At 47.0% G+C, this 12,959-nt stretch overlaps 1 protein-coding gene across 1 annotated transcript in view; it reads right to left on the bottom strand.

The window, feature by feature from the left end:
• Positions 1 to 3,737: 3,737 nt before the first annotated feature.
• LAMC1 (laminin subunit gamma 1) overlaps positions 3,738 to 12,959 on the bottom strand; it is a 49,984-nt gene continuing 40,762 nt past the window's right edge. The window contains exons 18-28 of the mRNA XM_052665662.1: positions 12,785 to 12,941; positions 10,817 to 11,022; positions 10,319 to 10,398; positions 9,890 to 10,027; positions 9,566 to 9,710; positions 8,872 to 9,021; positions 8,337 to 8,451; positions 7,588 to 7,787; positions 7,298 to 7,456; positions 6,738 to 6,837; positions 3,738 to 6,368 (exon numbers count right to left, since the gene is read on the bottom strand). Of these exons, the coding sequence (XP_052521622.1) occupies positions 6,112 to 6,368; positions 6,738 to 6,837; positions 7,298 to 7,456; positions 7,588 to 7,787; positions 8,337 to 8,451; positions 8,872 to 9,021; positions 9,566 to 9,710; positions 9,890 to 10,027; positions 10,319 to 10,398; positions 10,817 to 11,022; positions 12,785 to 12,941 (1,707 nt within the window). The 3' untranslated portion in view covers positions 3,738 to 6,111. The remainder of the gene's footprint in view (positions 6,369 to 6,737; positions 6,838 to 7,297; positions 7,457 to 7,587; positions 7,788 to 8,336; positions 8,452 to 8,871; positions 9,022 to 9,565; positions 9,711 to 9,889; positions 10,028 to 10,318; positions 10,399 to 10,816; positions 11,023 to 12,784; positions 12,942 to 12,959) is intronic.

The raw sequence follows: 12,959 nt of genomic DNA, 5'->3' as shown, positions 1-12,959 counted from the left end.
CCCCAGGTCCTCCTGCCCTGCCCACAGCCAGATATCAGGATAAGTGGGATGATGGCACATGCGCTGCATCTGAGAATCTCTCCTACTTATCATCTTTGTCTGACTGCAGTGGTCCACAGACACCAGCACCATTACATGAAGAAGTCCAACAAGCTCACCCCCAGCCCAACGCCCCCTTTCCACAGTAAGGACTGAAACTCAGCCCAAACAGTGCTGATTCACTTCTCATTCCAGAGCTAACAGATCTGGAGTTCATAACGCTTACGTTTCCTTTCTCTTCTGCAGTGCCCCACAGCCTCCATCCACATGTTCACATAGCCAGCAATGACTCAGGGCTTCCCCAGGTGCCTCCTCACACTGCAGTGATCTCATGGGTGCAACCAGCCTGAAGTCACCAAATTTTTGTGACTTCCTTTGCCAAATGTACCTGCCTCCGCAGACTGATTCAACTCTCTTCTACAAACAGGCTGCTCCTTTCTAATCCCATATACTGGGTCTTATTATAGTTCGCAACAAGGAAGTCAGCTTCACAAATATGCTGGTGGCATGTTGACTTTTGGCATTGAGATTGTCTTATCTGATTCTCCTATTGTTTTTTGAGGAGCAAAACAAAAACACAGTGTTGGCATCAATTTGGCAGAGTCCTTTCGGGTTTGTTAATCCCTGTAATGGAATGCACTGAATCTGTTCTCCTCCAAAACCCAAATTCTTGGCCGAGTTCTCCCTTAGAAAACCTCTCTCACCAGCAGGAAGCTTCCCCCAAGACTCACAATTTCCCCTTATCCATCTCCTCCACATTACTCCTCCTGTCTCGCCGTTATCACCCCGCCTCTGACTTCACCTCTACAAACAAGCACTGACACAGCTCTCTCCCCAGTCATTTCTGCATATTTGCTTTGGTTACGTTCACCTTGCCATCCTCCACCATTATCCTACCTCTGAAAACAGCATCGATATGTGCACAGTGCCATCCAAAGCGCATTTCTGAGGACCTTGCTTTTTAAAGCACAGCAGACTCAGAGCAAACTGATGCCTGCCACCTTCTCCTGAAGAAATGTTGCCCTTCATCACCCATGGCAGCACTGTTTGGAAAAGGCCTCATGCAAACATGGTTGGCTGAAATAATAACACTTTTGAGAGTAAAAGCAAGGTAAGCAGCAGTAGGCATTTGGAGGCACAAGAGTGATAATCAGCAGATGCTGTAGTAGAGCAACATTACCTTATTGGAGAAGCTGGGCTTGCCCTTCCCTTTCCCTCTCAACAACAGAAGAGTCCTTCTGAAGCTGTCCTTCATTCATTCCCTGTAACAGGGCTAAGGAAGTTAACATTACGGCTACAGGGAACCATACCAAAATGAAGCACTCCAAAGATACGTCGAATCCACAAAACACTCTGAATCGTGCTGATTCTCACAGGTTCTAGACACATGAAAACCACAGTCATATTGGTGTGACCTTACCAGCAAGCCCCTATGGGCTTCTCCTTCAGGAGTTATGAAGGTGTGGATTACCTGCAGATGTGTGCTTGCTTGTTTTCCTTCCAGATGTCGCTGCACCATAAGCATGTGTTCACCTACACACGTCCACCATCTTCCATTGTATGGAGCTTTCTTCTGGCCTCACGGCAGCACTCGATCCTTCCATTTGTGCCTTTCTTGGTAGGGAAGGCTCAGTGATAGAACTCAGCAGGCTCCTAAGTGCATGGCCCGCTGGTAAAGCATAGACTTCAATCTCTGGCTTGCCAGGCACGTGCCTTTGCTATGGGCCTTGCTGTGCTCTCATGGATGAATTTCCATGGTATGTATGGTGTTATTCTGCAGCAAATCAGGCATTTACCCTGAAAATGAGCTATTTCATAACCCAGTACCTAAAGCAGAACTCCAACATTATCAGCTAATCCTCTAAACCCCTTGCTCAGGAAAATGCATGCTTTCTTCAGGAGTAATCTTTGGGCACTTGCAAGGCTTTTCTTGACATTCCTGGCTTATTTGGACCCACAGCTCAACAGCTGGGGCAGCCCACGTTCATTTTGGCCAGGCAGAGCAGCAGAGAGCTGTAGGATTAGGGCAGGGGCACGGCAAGACCTCTGGGCCTGGCTGTGCTCAGCATGCCAGCTGCTCTGTAGGACAGCAACCAGTGCCCCAACAGAGCCCACCAGCGGCGCTCACCACTCTCACTTGTTCCTAAAGCCAACAAGGCATCAAAATATTGCTGCTAATGCTTCTGATAGCTCAGGAAAGACAAATCCCACACGCTACACGTTCCCCCTGGGTTACAGGGCCAGCTGAGAGGAAGGATGCCCGGCGGTGACGCACCCTGCGCTGATGACAGCCGCAGGGCCGCCCGGCTCCTCGCCTCAGGGCTGTGGCAATGAGCAAGCAGGGCAGGGCAGTGGCAGCATGCCAGGCATCGCCTTGCCCTGCCCAAAGGAGACACGGACAGATGGACACGTGGCAGGCGGGGAGATAAGGGGTGCTGGCATTTCCCAGGAAGGCCCCTCCTCAGGAAGCCTTCTGGGCACTGGGGCTAAGAGAAGGAAAGCCACCAGAGCACGGCATTGGAAAGGTCTCTCCTGATGAGGACCTCAGCTCTGAACCCAGCCCACACAGAGCAGAAATCCTCAGATTCTCTCTACCTGCGCAGTGAAACATAAGTACTGGCTATTCCCCCTACCCCAGGGAGAAAGCCCTTTGTCAGCTCTTCTGGATGGACTGGAGCATTCAGACACTTCACAAGCTTCTGTAGCTCAGCAATACATTGAACCTGGCAAAGCCACCAGTGAGCAGGACCCCCAGGTGCCCACCTTCCTTCTGTTGACCATCATGACAGCCAGAGTGCTCAGCATCATCTCCTGTGCTGGAAATAGCACCTCATGATGGAGATACCACCCAGGGACAGCTGGAAGCATCCTCAGCTCCCCCCATGCAGCACAGTGGGCACTGCCAACCTGCTGCTCTTAACAGAGTCTTGGCCACAAGGAAGCAGAGAAGAATCTCCAGTTATAGGTTTTTAATCTATTATATCTATCTCACGTATTTTATATATACATTCACACACACACACAGCTTCATACACTGAGGTGTAAAATCCAAAATGCAGTAATACTGCATCCGGATTGGGAATCCATCAGCAGCAACTGCAGTTTCAGAATAAAGCTGCAACCAGACAATCTGAAAATGGTGAAGGGGGGAAGAACAACTTAATAGTTGAGAAGGGATTAAATATAATGCAAGTTAACGAGACGTGTGCATTTTCTTCTGCTGAGAAAAATAAAAGAAACCCAAACGTAGACTGGTTGGATTTCAAAGCTGGGCTGTCTGCTATCACAGTAATCTGTCCTGACATTCAGAACAGAATTTGAGAATAAAATTTCTCTGTTCTTGCAAATAGGACCGGTGAACAACAGAGAGCTCTTGGCAGTTCCAGTGAAAGGAATGCCAGGCCCTTTATTTTGGGTCTCTTTTTCCCCTGGAGGCAATCCTTCCGCCTCAGCTGCCTCTTCCGCTGGGGAGGGACAGGACTGCTCCCCTACAACACAAGGAACCACCCCTCCCACCTTCCTGTCCTGCATCACACCAACAGCTCACGCACATTTCTTACAGACTGGAAGAACCACAGCTCAGAACTCCTTGCAGCCGTAGCAATCCAACACTGGACATCACCAAATGAGAAGCAAACCCTGGGATGGAAACCAAACCCCACCAAAAAAAAAGCAATACTTGAAAGAATCCCGAGGTATAAGGGGTTACAAATATTCAGACTTTATTATAAATAAGAAATACTGTTTTATACATAAAAACTGCAAGTGTTGCATTTTGTTCACCGCCCCAGACAGCAAGACCACAGATTAAGGCAAAAAGCTGAAGTGAAGGCACGTACTGTGGGGCCACAGTCAGGAATGGAGTGATGAGGGACCGACACGCGCTGCCATCCAGCACTCCACCAGCAGCCATCTCATCATCACATCACGTACAGAAATAACTGGACTTATACAATGAATAATGGCTGTAATGCAGCAGTGATTAAGAGATCGCTTATAAAGACTTTTTTTTTTTATTTAAAAATAGAATTCTGTTAAAAACAGCTTAACGACGACGACGACAAAAATTAAAAATAATAAAATTTAAAAAAAAAAAAAAAAGGAGAAAGCAGGAAACCTTAGGCCTGAGGTCAGCCAGGGCATGCGCGCATCTTCGCATCTGCTCTTCTCACAGCCTTGGCAGAGAGGTGACGTGGTTAGAAACAGCCATCTGACCAGAGCAGCCAGCCGGGAACACGGAGGGAAGGTGAGCACTGGGGAGCCCTCCTCCGGGGTCCAGCTATGTTCACAGGTGGGAAAACCCCAAGGCAGTATTTGGTAAATGGCACGAAACCCTAAGAAGATGGGTATGGAGATGCGGGGCTTGCTGGCATCATCCTGCCCAGCAGCACAGGGCAAGGTGTGCTCCCTGCACAGTGGTTATTGCCAACATCACACAATGCAGATGCTGAGAACACATGGGGGACAAATGAGAAGCTGGGCAGAGGAAGAACCGGGTGCTGCAGGGGCAATGGGGCAGGAGCAGTGCAGTGCACGTGCTGCGGTGGTTATGGGGGAAAGCATGGAGAAGAGGCCAGGCTGTACCACTCTGGAAATATGGCTGAGGATATTTACACATGCACACGCACACACGCACGAGAGACTTCCTCACACTGTAATCATGATTTAAAAAAAAAGAAAAAAAAAAAGAAAAAAAAAAGGAAAAATATATATATATCACATTCACACAAAAAATATAAATTTGAAATAATTAATAGCACCAGTGTGTGTCAGATAATAATTTCTTCCCCGCTACGCAAACGTACAAAGTTGCATAGTGTTTAAGGATAGATATATGCTTGATCTGAAGGAAGAGAGAGGGGATGCTGGGCCAGAGCCCAAGGGAGAGCTGCAGAGGGTGCTCCGGGCTGGGAGCAGACCTGGGGAACACCGCAAGGAACCTGAACACTGCTCTTTCAGCTGGCTTAAAAAACAAAAGACAAAAGGCAAGAGCAACACCAGGAAGTGTAAAAATGCCACCTGCCTCCTCCAGGAAGAAAATGGGGAGAAAGATCCTCTTATTGACATCTTCAAGGTCTCTCTGTTCCCCACCTGAAGTCATTCAGGTTGAGGTCAGCCCAGCTTTCAGAGCCCTCTGGATGGCAGCTCTCCTCTTCAGCAAGATTTCTGTTGCATGATCAGGTCAACGTGCCACCCAGACATCTGTAGCCTCAAACAAAGATCCTCTGACACTGACAGCAACACCTCCAGATGGGAACTCAGCTCGTCACTTCCAGACTCCCCAGCCTGGGCCACCCAACAGGCAGCTGCCTGCAGACTGCACGCACAACTTCTGCTCCACCAGCCAGCGGTGCTGGCGAGACCTATTGCTCCCCTGGCATCTCATCTTCCCAAAAAGCTCCTCTCGGAGGCTGCGTTTTTCTCAGAGCGATGCATCATCACAGAAAGCATTTCAGAAAGAGGCTTAGGATAGTTTGTAAAAGGCTACCAACATTTCCGACTGGCCGCTAGTTCACGTCACAAAACAAGACCAAAAAATTCACAGGGTTAGAAGTTGGGAACAGGGATCTGAATGAGTGCAGCTATACTGGCCATTACAGTAATGATTTGGTAGCCAACCCCCTTCCTTCATGGAGACAGAGTTCCAGATCAAGGATTTTACAGTCAAAGGGAGAAGTGAGGAGAGAAAGCAGAGTTAGTTTTGCATTGCTGTACACAGCTCACATGGTTATTGCTGAACAGTATAAAGAGTCCAGAGCATCTCTCATCCTTGCGCTAATCAAAGGGAAACTGTGTCTCAGAAAGGGGCAAAGGCAGAGTGCTCGGGAAGACAATTTATATTAAAAAAACCCTTTGATGCCCAAAGACGGATATTTAATTTGCTTCTCATAAAAAAAAAAAAAGAAAAAAAGAAAAAAGTCCTTTTCAACTTATCCTGATTTGAAAAGAGAACAGTGGCTGCAAGCAGCAAAGAGATGGGGATTGGAAGAAGGTAACGTGTGTTAAGGCACTCCATAGCCAAACAATTGCTCCACCATCAGCGGGGGAATACCCTCCACCCCCAGCACACCCTTAGGGTTTCTCAATGGACGGGGTGTTAAAACAGCCAGATGGCAAGGTCTTCCTGATGTCCTCCAGGTTGCTAATGTCTTTCAGGATTTCCTCAATGTCCCTGTTGTAGGACTGTATCGCATCATCTTGCTTCCTGGCTTCTCTCTCAAGGAAAGCCACCTTCTGGTCCAGGTCGCTATCTTTCATCTGGTCTTTGGCACTGTTCAGGGTACCCTCAATCTCATTCAGTTTGTTCAAGTCCACCGTCTCCAGTTGCCCTGAAAAGCCAAAACAGAACAGTGAGAACCATTAAAAAGCCTCTGAAGCCTCCAGGTGGTTACAGAGCAGATCCCATGTTCTGGATGAGCAAAGCAAGATCTGCATCAGGCCATTCTTTGTGTAAGAAACAAGAACAACTGAAGGGGCTCCACCTCACCAGCAGTCCTTAGCTTGCAGGGAATTGTACAGAACACTGCACAATGAGCCTCTGAGCTACTCCATTAAGAACAAAAAGAACAATTGCCAAAACCACGTTAATTTAATTTCTCAGAAAACAAAATGGACCTGTTTGATTCCCAGCACAGCACCACATCATGCTGGCTGCCAGCACTTCCCTGTTTGGAGACAATAAAAAAGGACAGCCTTACCTAGTTGGTCTAAAAGGTCATTAATGACAGCAAGCAAGCTGTTCACAGAGTTTTTCGCTTTTCTTGCGTTGTCTTCTGCCTCCTGGGCTGCCTGTGAGGCCTGTGGGATAGAAGCCAAGAGAACATTGTAAGCTATGTAGGGTTTAGTGAAACCACTCTGTCTCCTTTCATGTATCTGCCTAAGCAGTTGCGTGCACTCCTGCCTTCTCTCTCCATAACGATCTCTGAGCAGAGATACCTGTCACAGCACTGGAAAAGATGGCCTGCAAACATTCCATTTCCTGCAGGAGATGGTGCTGATCCCCAAAAACTGTTTCACAGGAAAAGTCACCCCAGAGTCAGGTTTGTAAAAAGGACTGCATTAAGAAAACCAGCTCTCCAAGTCCAGCAGGGAACCTATGTAAACTGTGTGTTAACCTATGTTCACTTTTGCAATTAAAACTCGGAAGATGGAGAACACTAAGCGGACCCAGTGTGGTCAGTACAGCAGAGCAGAGGGAGGAAAGTTTCCAGAGGCAGGGAGAAGTCACCTCTTTGCCACCAGTGTCAGCATTACTCACCATGCCTGCCATCATCATATCCTGATCAGCATCATCTTGTTTACGTTTCAGCTCTTTTTCTGCCTCCTGGAGTTGCTTCATCATGTCATCCACCTCCTTGGCCAGCCCCGTCACGTCAGAGAAGGTCTTGTCCGCTTCTGCTCTGGTGGCAGCAGCACTCTACAGCCAGCATGGGGAGAAGGATGAGAACAGCTGGAGAAGGTGAAGAACTTAGCAGAACAGAGCTTACGTGCTGCTGAAGTGGGACACGTGGCTCTGGAGGGCTGGCTCCAGAACTGCAGGGCTCTCACCTTCTGAACAGTGCTGGCAATTTTCTCAGCATCATCTGCTCTAGTTTTGGCTTCACGGGCATCAGCAGCAGCATTGCCGAGAGCCAGCTCTGCCTGGCGGGTCTTGTTGTTGGCTTCAGCAATGGTCTGGGTAATGGCAGGAATCTTCTTCAGAGCCTCCTCAGCTGCTGTCTTGTTGTCGTTCACCCGCTTATCGAAATCTGAGGCAGGGCAAAAGAGGTTCTCACCACCTGCTCTGGAAGAGCCTTGTGGCACCTCTCTGACTGCACTGCCCTGCCTCTGCCTCCTTGAAATTTGGGGGAAGAACAGCCCAGCTAGACCCCAAGCAGCAGAAGAGAGAGTGAAGAGAGCCCTCCCAACCCCTTCAAAACTCTGTCCACATAATGTTATACGGCATGGAATATCCCTTTGTCAGCATAAGTCAGCTGTCCTCGCTCTGCTCCCTACCAGCTCCCTGGGCCCTTTGCTGCAAATGGCCTTGGCTCTGTACAGCACTGCTTAACAGCAACTATTATCATCAGTGTGTAATCAGCTTTGTTTTTCTCCTAAAACCGAAACAGAGCATCGTACCAGAAACTGAAGAAAAGAATTCCAACCCAGCTGAAGCTAAAACACAGCTCTTCCTTTAAAAAAGCCAAAAGAATCCTCCAACACAAGTAATGACAACAGCATGAGCCATTTAACCAAGATGCCCTCCTGCAGAGTGAGCTGATGGGAGCTGCAGGATTCCCCACACGAGTTCTCTTTACCTTTCAGGTTGCTGAGAATGGTGTTGGCCTCCTGCAATGTGCCATTGCCCTTCCGAGCAGCTTCCTCAGCCAAGGCTTTTGCTGCATCTGCTCGAGCCAGGAGCTGGTCTGCAGTCTACAGAGACATGACACCTATCAGCATACTCTTATTCTTTGATGGATGACCATGCTGGCCTATCAAAAAGCATCACCCCACAAGAAATACCAATGCAAATACAGGGCAGAATTTGTCCCCATGTGAGTGGCAATACATGCTATGAAACCACATAAATTCAGGTATTTTGGAACACTGTCTTGAATACAAACAAGACAGCATGCAAAGACACCAACTCCCCAGTATAGCCTCAATGCCATTGCTTTTAGCAGCTTTTTGGTTTTCCTTTCCAGGATCATTCCTCATGGTATCAGTGATCCTCATTCCAGGATCTGCATAAGTAACAAACACCACTAGGACATGACTAAGGCTAAATATCTTGCATCTTACCAGTTACTTGTTTCCCTTTGGGTTGTTTTGCCTGCACCAAACAGAACTGACCTGCTGCTCCGTCTTCCCTTTCTCCAAGAGGTTCTTGACTTCCAGCTCCTTTCCTTTCATATCTTCCCTCAGGTCTTCATAGTCCTTCAACTTCCTTGCTATTAACTGATCTAATTCCTCCGCTTCCTTCTTGATCTTATTTGCTTCACTCTGCATGCAGACATCAGAAACACATGCAGGTTCTCTGAACATTAAAGAATTTCTGAACAGGTGACAAAACACAGCATGGTTTTTAATGATAAAACAGGCAGAAGCCATGACAAGCTCCCATCTTTCACAACTAGAGCTGCAACTTTTTCAAAGCTCTATATACTCCAAAGGTCCGTGCAAGGAAGGATGGGCTGCGAACAGTTTTGTGCTAAGAGAAACTACGTTTCCATGGCGAGTGGAAGTGGAATAGCTCTGCAAACTTGACAGGAGTCAACTTTTTTCCCACTTTTCAATTCAAGACACGATGTATGACAAGCGAGATTTCACTGTTTTTTAGTCCTTCAGAACCTGGCAGAAATAGGGGATCTATTTGTAGTTTCTCGCTTGCAAGTCTCCTTCATAAAAACTAAAACACAGACATCTGGATGATGTCTAGATGGATCTGAGGCAGAGTACCATTAGAAAAGAGCACACAGTGTTTGTCAGCCACCTAGCACACTGCTTTAATGTCTGTCCTCTTTACAAAGCCATGCACATCACATACCTCCAGCCCTGTGGTGTCCACAGTAGGCAGATTAGTGAGATTAGCATAGATCTGGAGGGCCTTATTTCCAGCTTCCTCTGCCTCCTCAAGCACACTGCTGGCCTGTCTCTCTAGATCTCGAGAAATGTTTCTTGCTTGGTTATACCTAACAAAAAATAAATAAAACCAAGGATCCCGTTACTCTATCATTTCTTTTTGTTGAATTGAACTTACTGAGAGCAGAGAGGCTAGAACACAGAGATACCCAAAAGCACAAAATGCTAAAAAGCCATCTAATTTTAAGTACTGCCAGGAAATGAACTCAGTTTTCTGTTCCTGACTCACTTCTGGTTGAGCTCATCAATATCACGTGCTGTTTGGTTTTCCCCAGCCAGGGTCTTCAGCAGCAGCTGATACGCTTCTGTGGAAGTATCGTTGGCTGCCTTGGCAATGCGAACAATCTCATCAGCTTCTTGTTTGTGCCTGGACAAGATCACAGAAGGAAAATGACACCGTTAGAACTGCCAAGCAGCACTTTCTGTCCTCAGCTCCAAGATCTTCCTCCTTCACCCAGTGAAGTGGTGCAGTGGAAGATGCTGCTGGAGCATACAGCACGCATCCAGGATTTGCCCTGACACACAGGCGTGCAAAAAGGGTACCAAGCAATCTCTTAAGCAGCCCAAGGATGCATGTTTCACATCAAGCAAACCAGCTCTGTTTTGCTCCTTCTGCGGGGCCCAGATGTGGACTGGTAGGAGCTGCAGCACAGCCTACCTCTCAGCCAGCCGGCGAGCCTCTTCTGCCAACAGAGTCATGTTGTTGGGGTCACCACTCGACTCCGGGGCTGTAATGGACTGCAAAAAGAAAAAAAAAAAAAGAGGGAAAAAATACCTTGAAGCTCTATTTTCATCTTTTATTCATCAATGCTTTAAATATTTATTGTCATGATCTAAATGCTTTGAGATGGGTCTAACCTACTTCTGACCTCTATTTTTTCTTAAGCCACTGCTGTTTCCACCAGCAGTTTTCCCTTAAAAGCAAACATTTTGGTGTATGTTCAGGGTTTTTCCTTCAACAGGGGCAAGGATGCCATTTGTGAAAGAGAATTTGCAAATTCCTTAATTTATTTTCTAGCATTATTCAGTAACGAGAAGACATTTCCACAGCAAATCTGCTATGGCAGTGACAAAAAGCAGAGAAACACAGCCAGACAGTACAGCAAGGAATGGCCCTGCCCTCCCCCTGCCCCATAGATCTGCACAGCACACTCACCACGTTGCCAGCTGCCATCTTTGCCTTCTCCAACATATCAGAAGCCATTGCAATCAGGTCCTCTGTGTCCTCCACCCGGCCCCGGGCTTGCTCTGCCAGGTTCTCTGTCTCCTGCACCGTGTTCTGGATGTTCCTCAGCCTGCTGAGCTGACTTGTCAGTGTGCTGTTGATGTCTCTGAGACGATCCATGAGACCCTGATCTACGTCTGAAAGACACCATGCAAAAGAAGGGAAGCAAAATTAATTAAAGCAGGAAAAAAAGTTGGAGCAGCAGCTTAGCATCGCAGTCAATACACTGGCAGGTTAATCCTCTGCTGAAAGGGGACTTAGCAAAGGTGTTTCATAATTCAGCTGGCTTGAGATCAAAGTCATCATCATTAACTACTAATCGGACAGACCTGCTGGGTGCTTGAACTGGCTCTAATGGGAGATCTTGTGTTCAGAATCTTGTTTCACCTCTATCATTGATTAAAGAAAGGCAACTGAGCTGCTCTTCTAAAGGTACGTAACATCTGCTTTCCTGATTCCATTTATCTTCATTACTACAATATGAGCAGAGCTGGAGGAATGGCAGGGCTGTATGTTATCCTCTTTGGGCAATGGTGGCTTTCCCTTGAGCCAGACTCTGTCCCAAACAGAGCAGCTGAAGATGTGCAGCGCAGCAAACCCACCCTGACTGCCACCCACTCCAGAGGGATGATGAAAGCTGGCAGAACAGATGATCCAGCCTTGGTTCTTCAACACACAAACTATGAGCTCCCTAAAATCTTGTCTGCCAGGTAATGCCCCATAGCAATTTCTCAATAATGGAGCTGTAGAACAGGCACATGCCTCGTGAACTATTTTGATAGGCTTGAGCACTGTTTGGGGACAAAGTCCAAGCAGAACTTCACATGCCTTCAAAACTAAGGTTTTCCACAAATACACATCTTTGTCTTGCAGCACATCCTATGTATTAAATGTGAGCATTTAAAGCATTAAAAAAAAGTCACATCTCAAGTAGAAGAGCACAAAGAAATGCCACATGTGCTTTTTGCAAGTGTCATTTTTGCTTGCCTTGAGCTTGCCTTTTCCAGAGGAAAGATGTGGAGAGATGGAGAAGTAACACCCCAAAGCCAATCTATGCCCTAACCTTAATGTAATACCCACACTCACACCTTGCACACAGGACTACTGTCATCTAGGCACGGATGCTAAGAAGGAAACAACACTATGTAGAGATGCAGAGTTTCAGAAATCATTCCCATCAGCAGGAATCCCTCCAAACACATGCAGTGTCAGATTGGTACCAGCTCTTCCAAGCTTTGCCAAAAGATTTTTCCCAGGCGGTCTCAAATCAGCGAGCAAACTCCTGGGGGAAACACTGCTAGTGCAAAGTCGAGTCTCCTTCAAGTTGCTCTTTTCTAGAGCATGCATTAACTCAATGTGTTAAAAAAAACCCTAAGCAAAATCCACTGTCACACTTCTTAATGCCCTCCTCGTAGACATCCTATAGTAGAGGTGGCAGAACAAGAACTCTTAGGAAGCAGAGTGTAACAGGAAAAACAGCTACAGGCCACCACAACAGCACTTTTTAGGACATTATGCACTTCATGGTGAGCTAATAAAGTTTGCCAGCAGGATTTTGAGGCATTTATTCTTATCACTGATGATATCCCAACAAGAGACGCTTTGGCCCAAGGCATCCAACAAACAAATCTGTGAGCAACTCAGGCTGCATTTGCTAATGGTGAAACTGCAGAAATACAAACCTATTGAGCACCCTTTTGCTTTTAAAAAAAAAGAACATCAGAGGCAAAAATCAGCCTTTGCTGTTCCTATAATAATGCATAGTAGTTTCAACACCATCCCAAATAGCTCTTCTTCCTGGTGCACATTGAAGTCTTGAAATAAAAAGCTCTACATCCTAAGAGAACACAAACACCAAGCTCATTTCATGCTAGCCCACATCTGATCTGCTCAGCTCACCTTTGCTGTTCTGTGCTTCTCGGAGCAGCTCCATAACATCTCTTTCTGCCTGCTTCAACCTCTCCTCGAAGGCTTGATCAGTGACAGTTTCTTCTCCCGTGCCCAGGTTTGCTATAAGATTTTCCAGCTCTCGTAACCTCTCTCGTTGCTCTGCTACCTGTGTGAAAAGGGCAGA

The sequence above is a fragment of the Tympanuchus pallidicinctus genome, unplaced genomic scaffold (genome assembly GCF_026119805.1).
Source record: "Tympanuchus pallidicinctus isolate F22 unplaced genomic scaffold, pur_lepc_1.0 scaffold7, whole genome shotgun sequence".
In the NCBI taxonomy this organism is placed as follows: Eukaryota; Metazoa; Chordata; class Aves; order Galliformes; family Phasianidae; genus Tympanuchus; species Tympanuchus pallidicinctus.
This window is presented reverse-complemented; position numbering and strand designations above follow the sequence as displayed.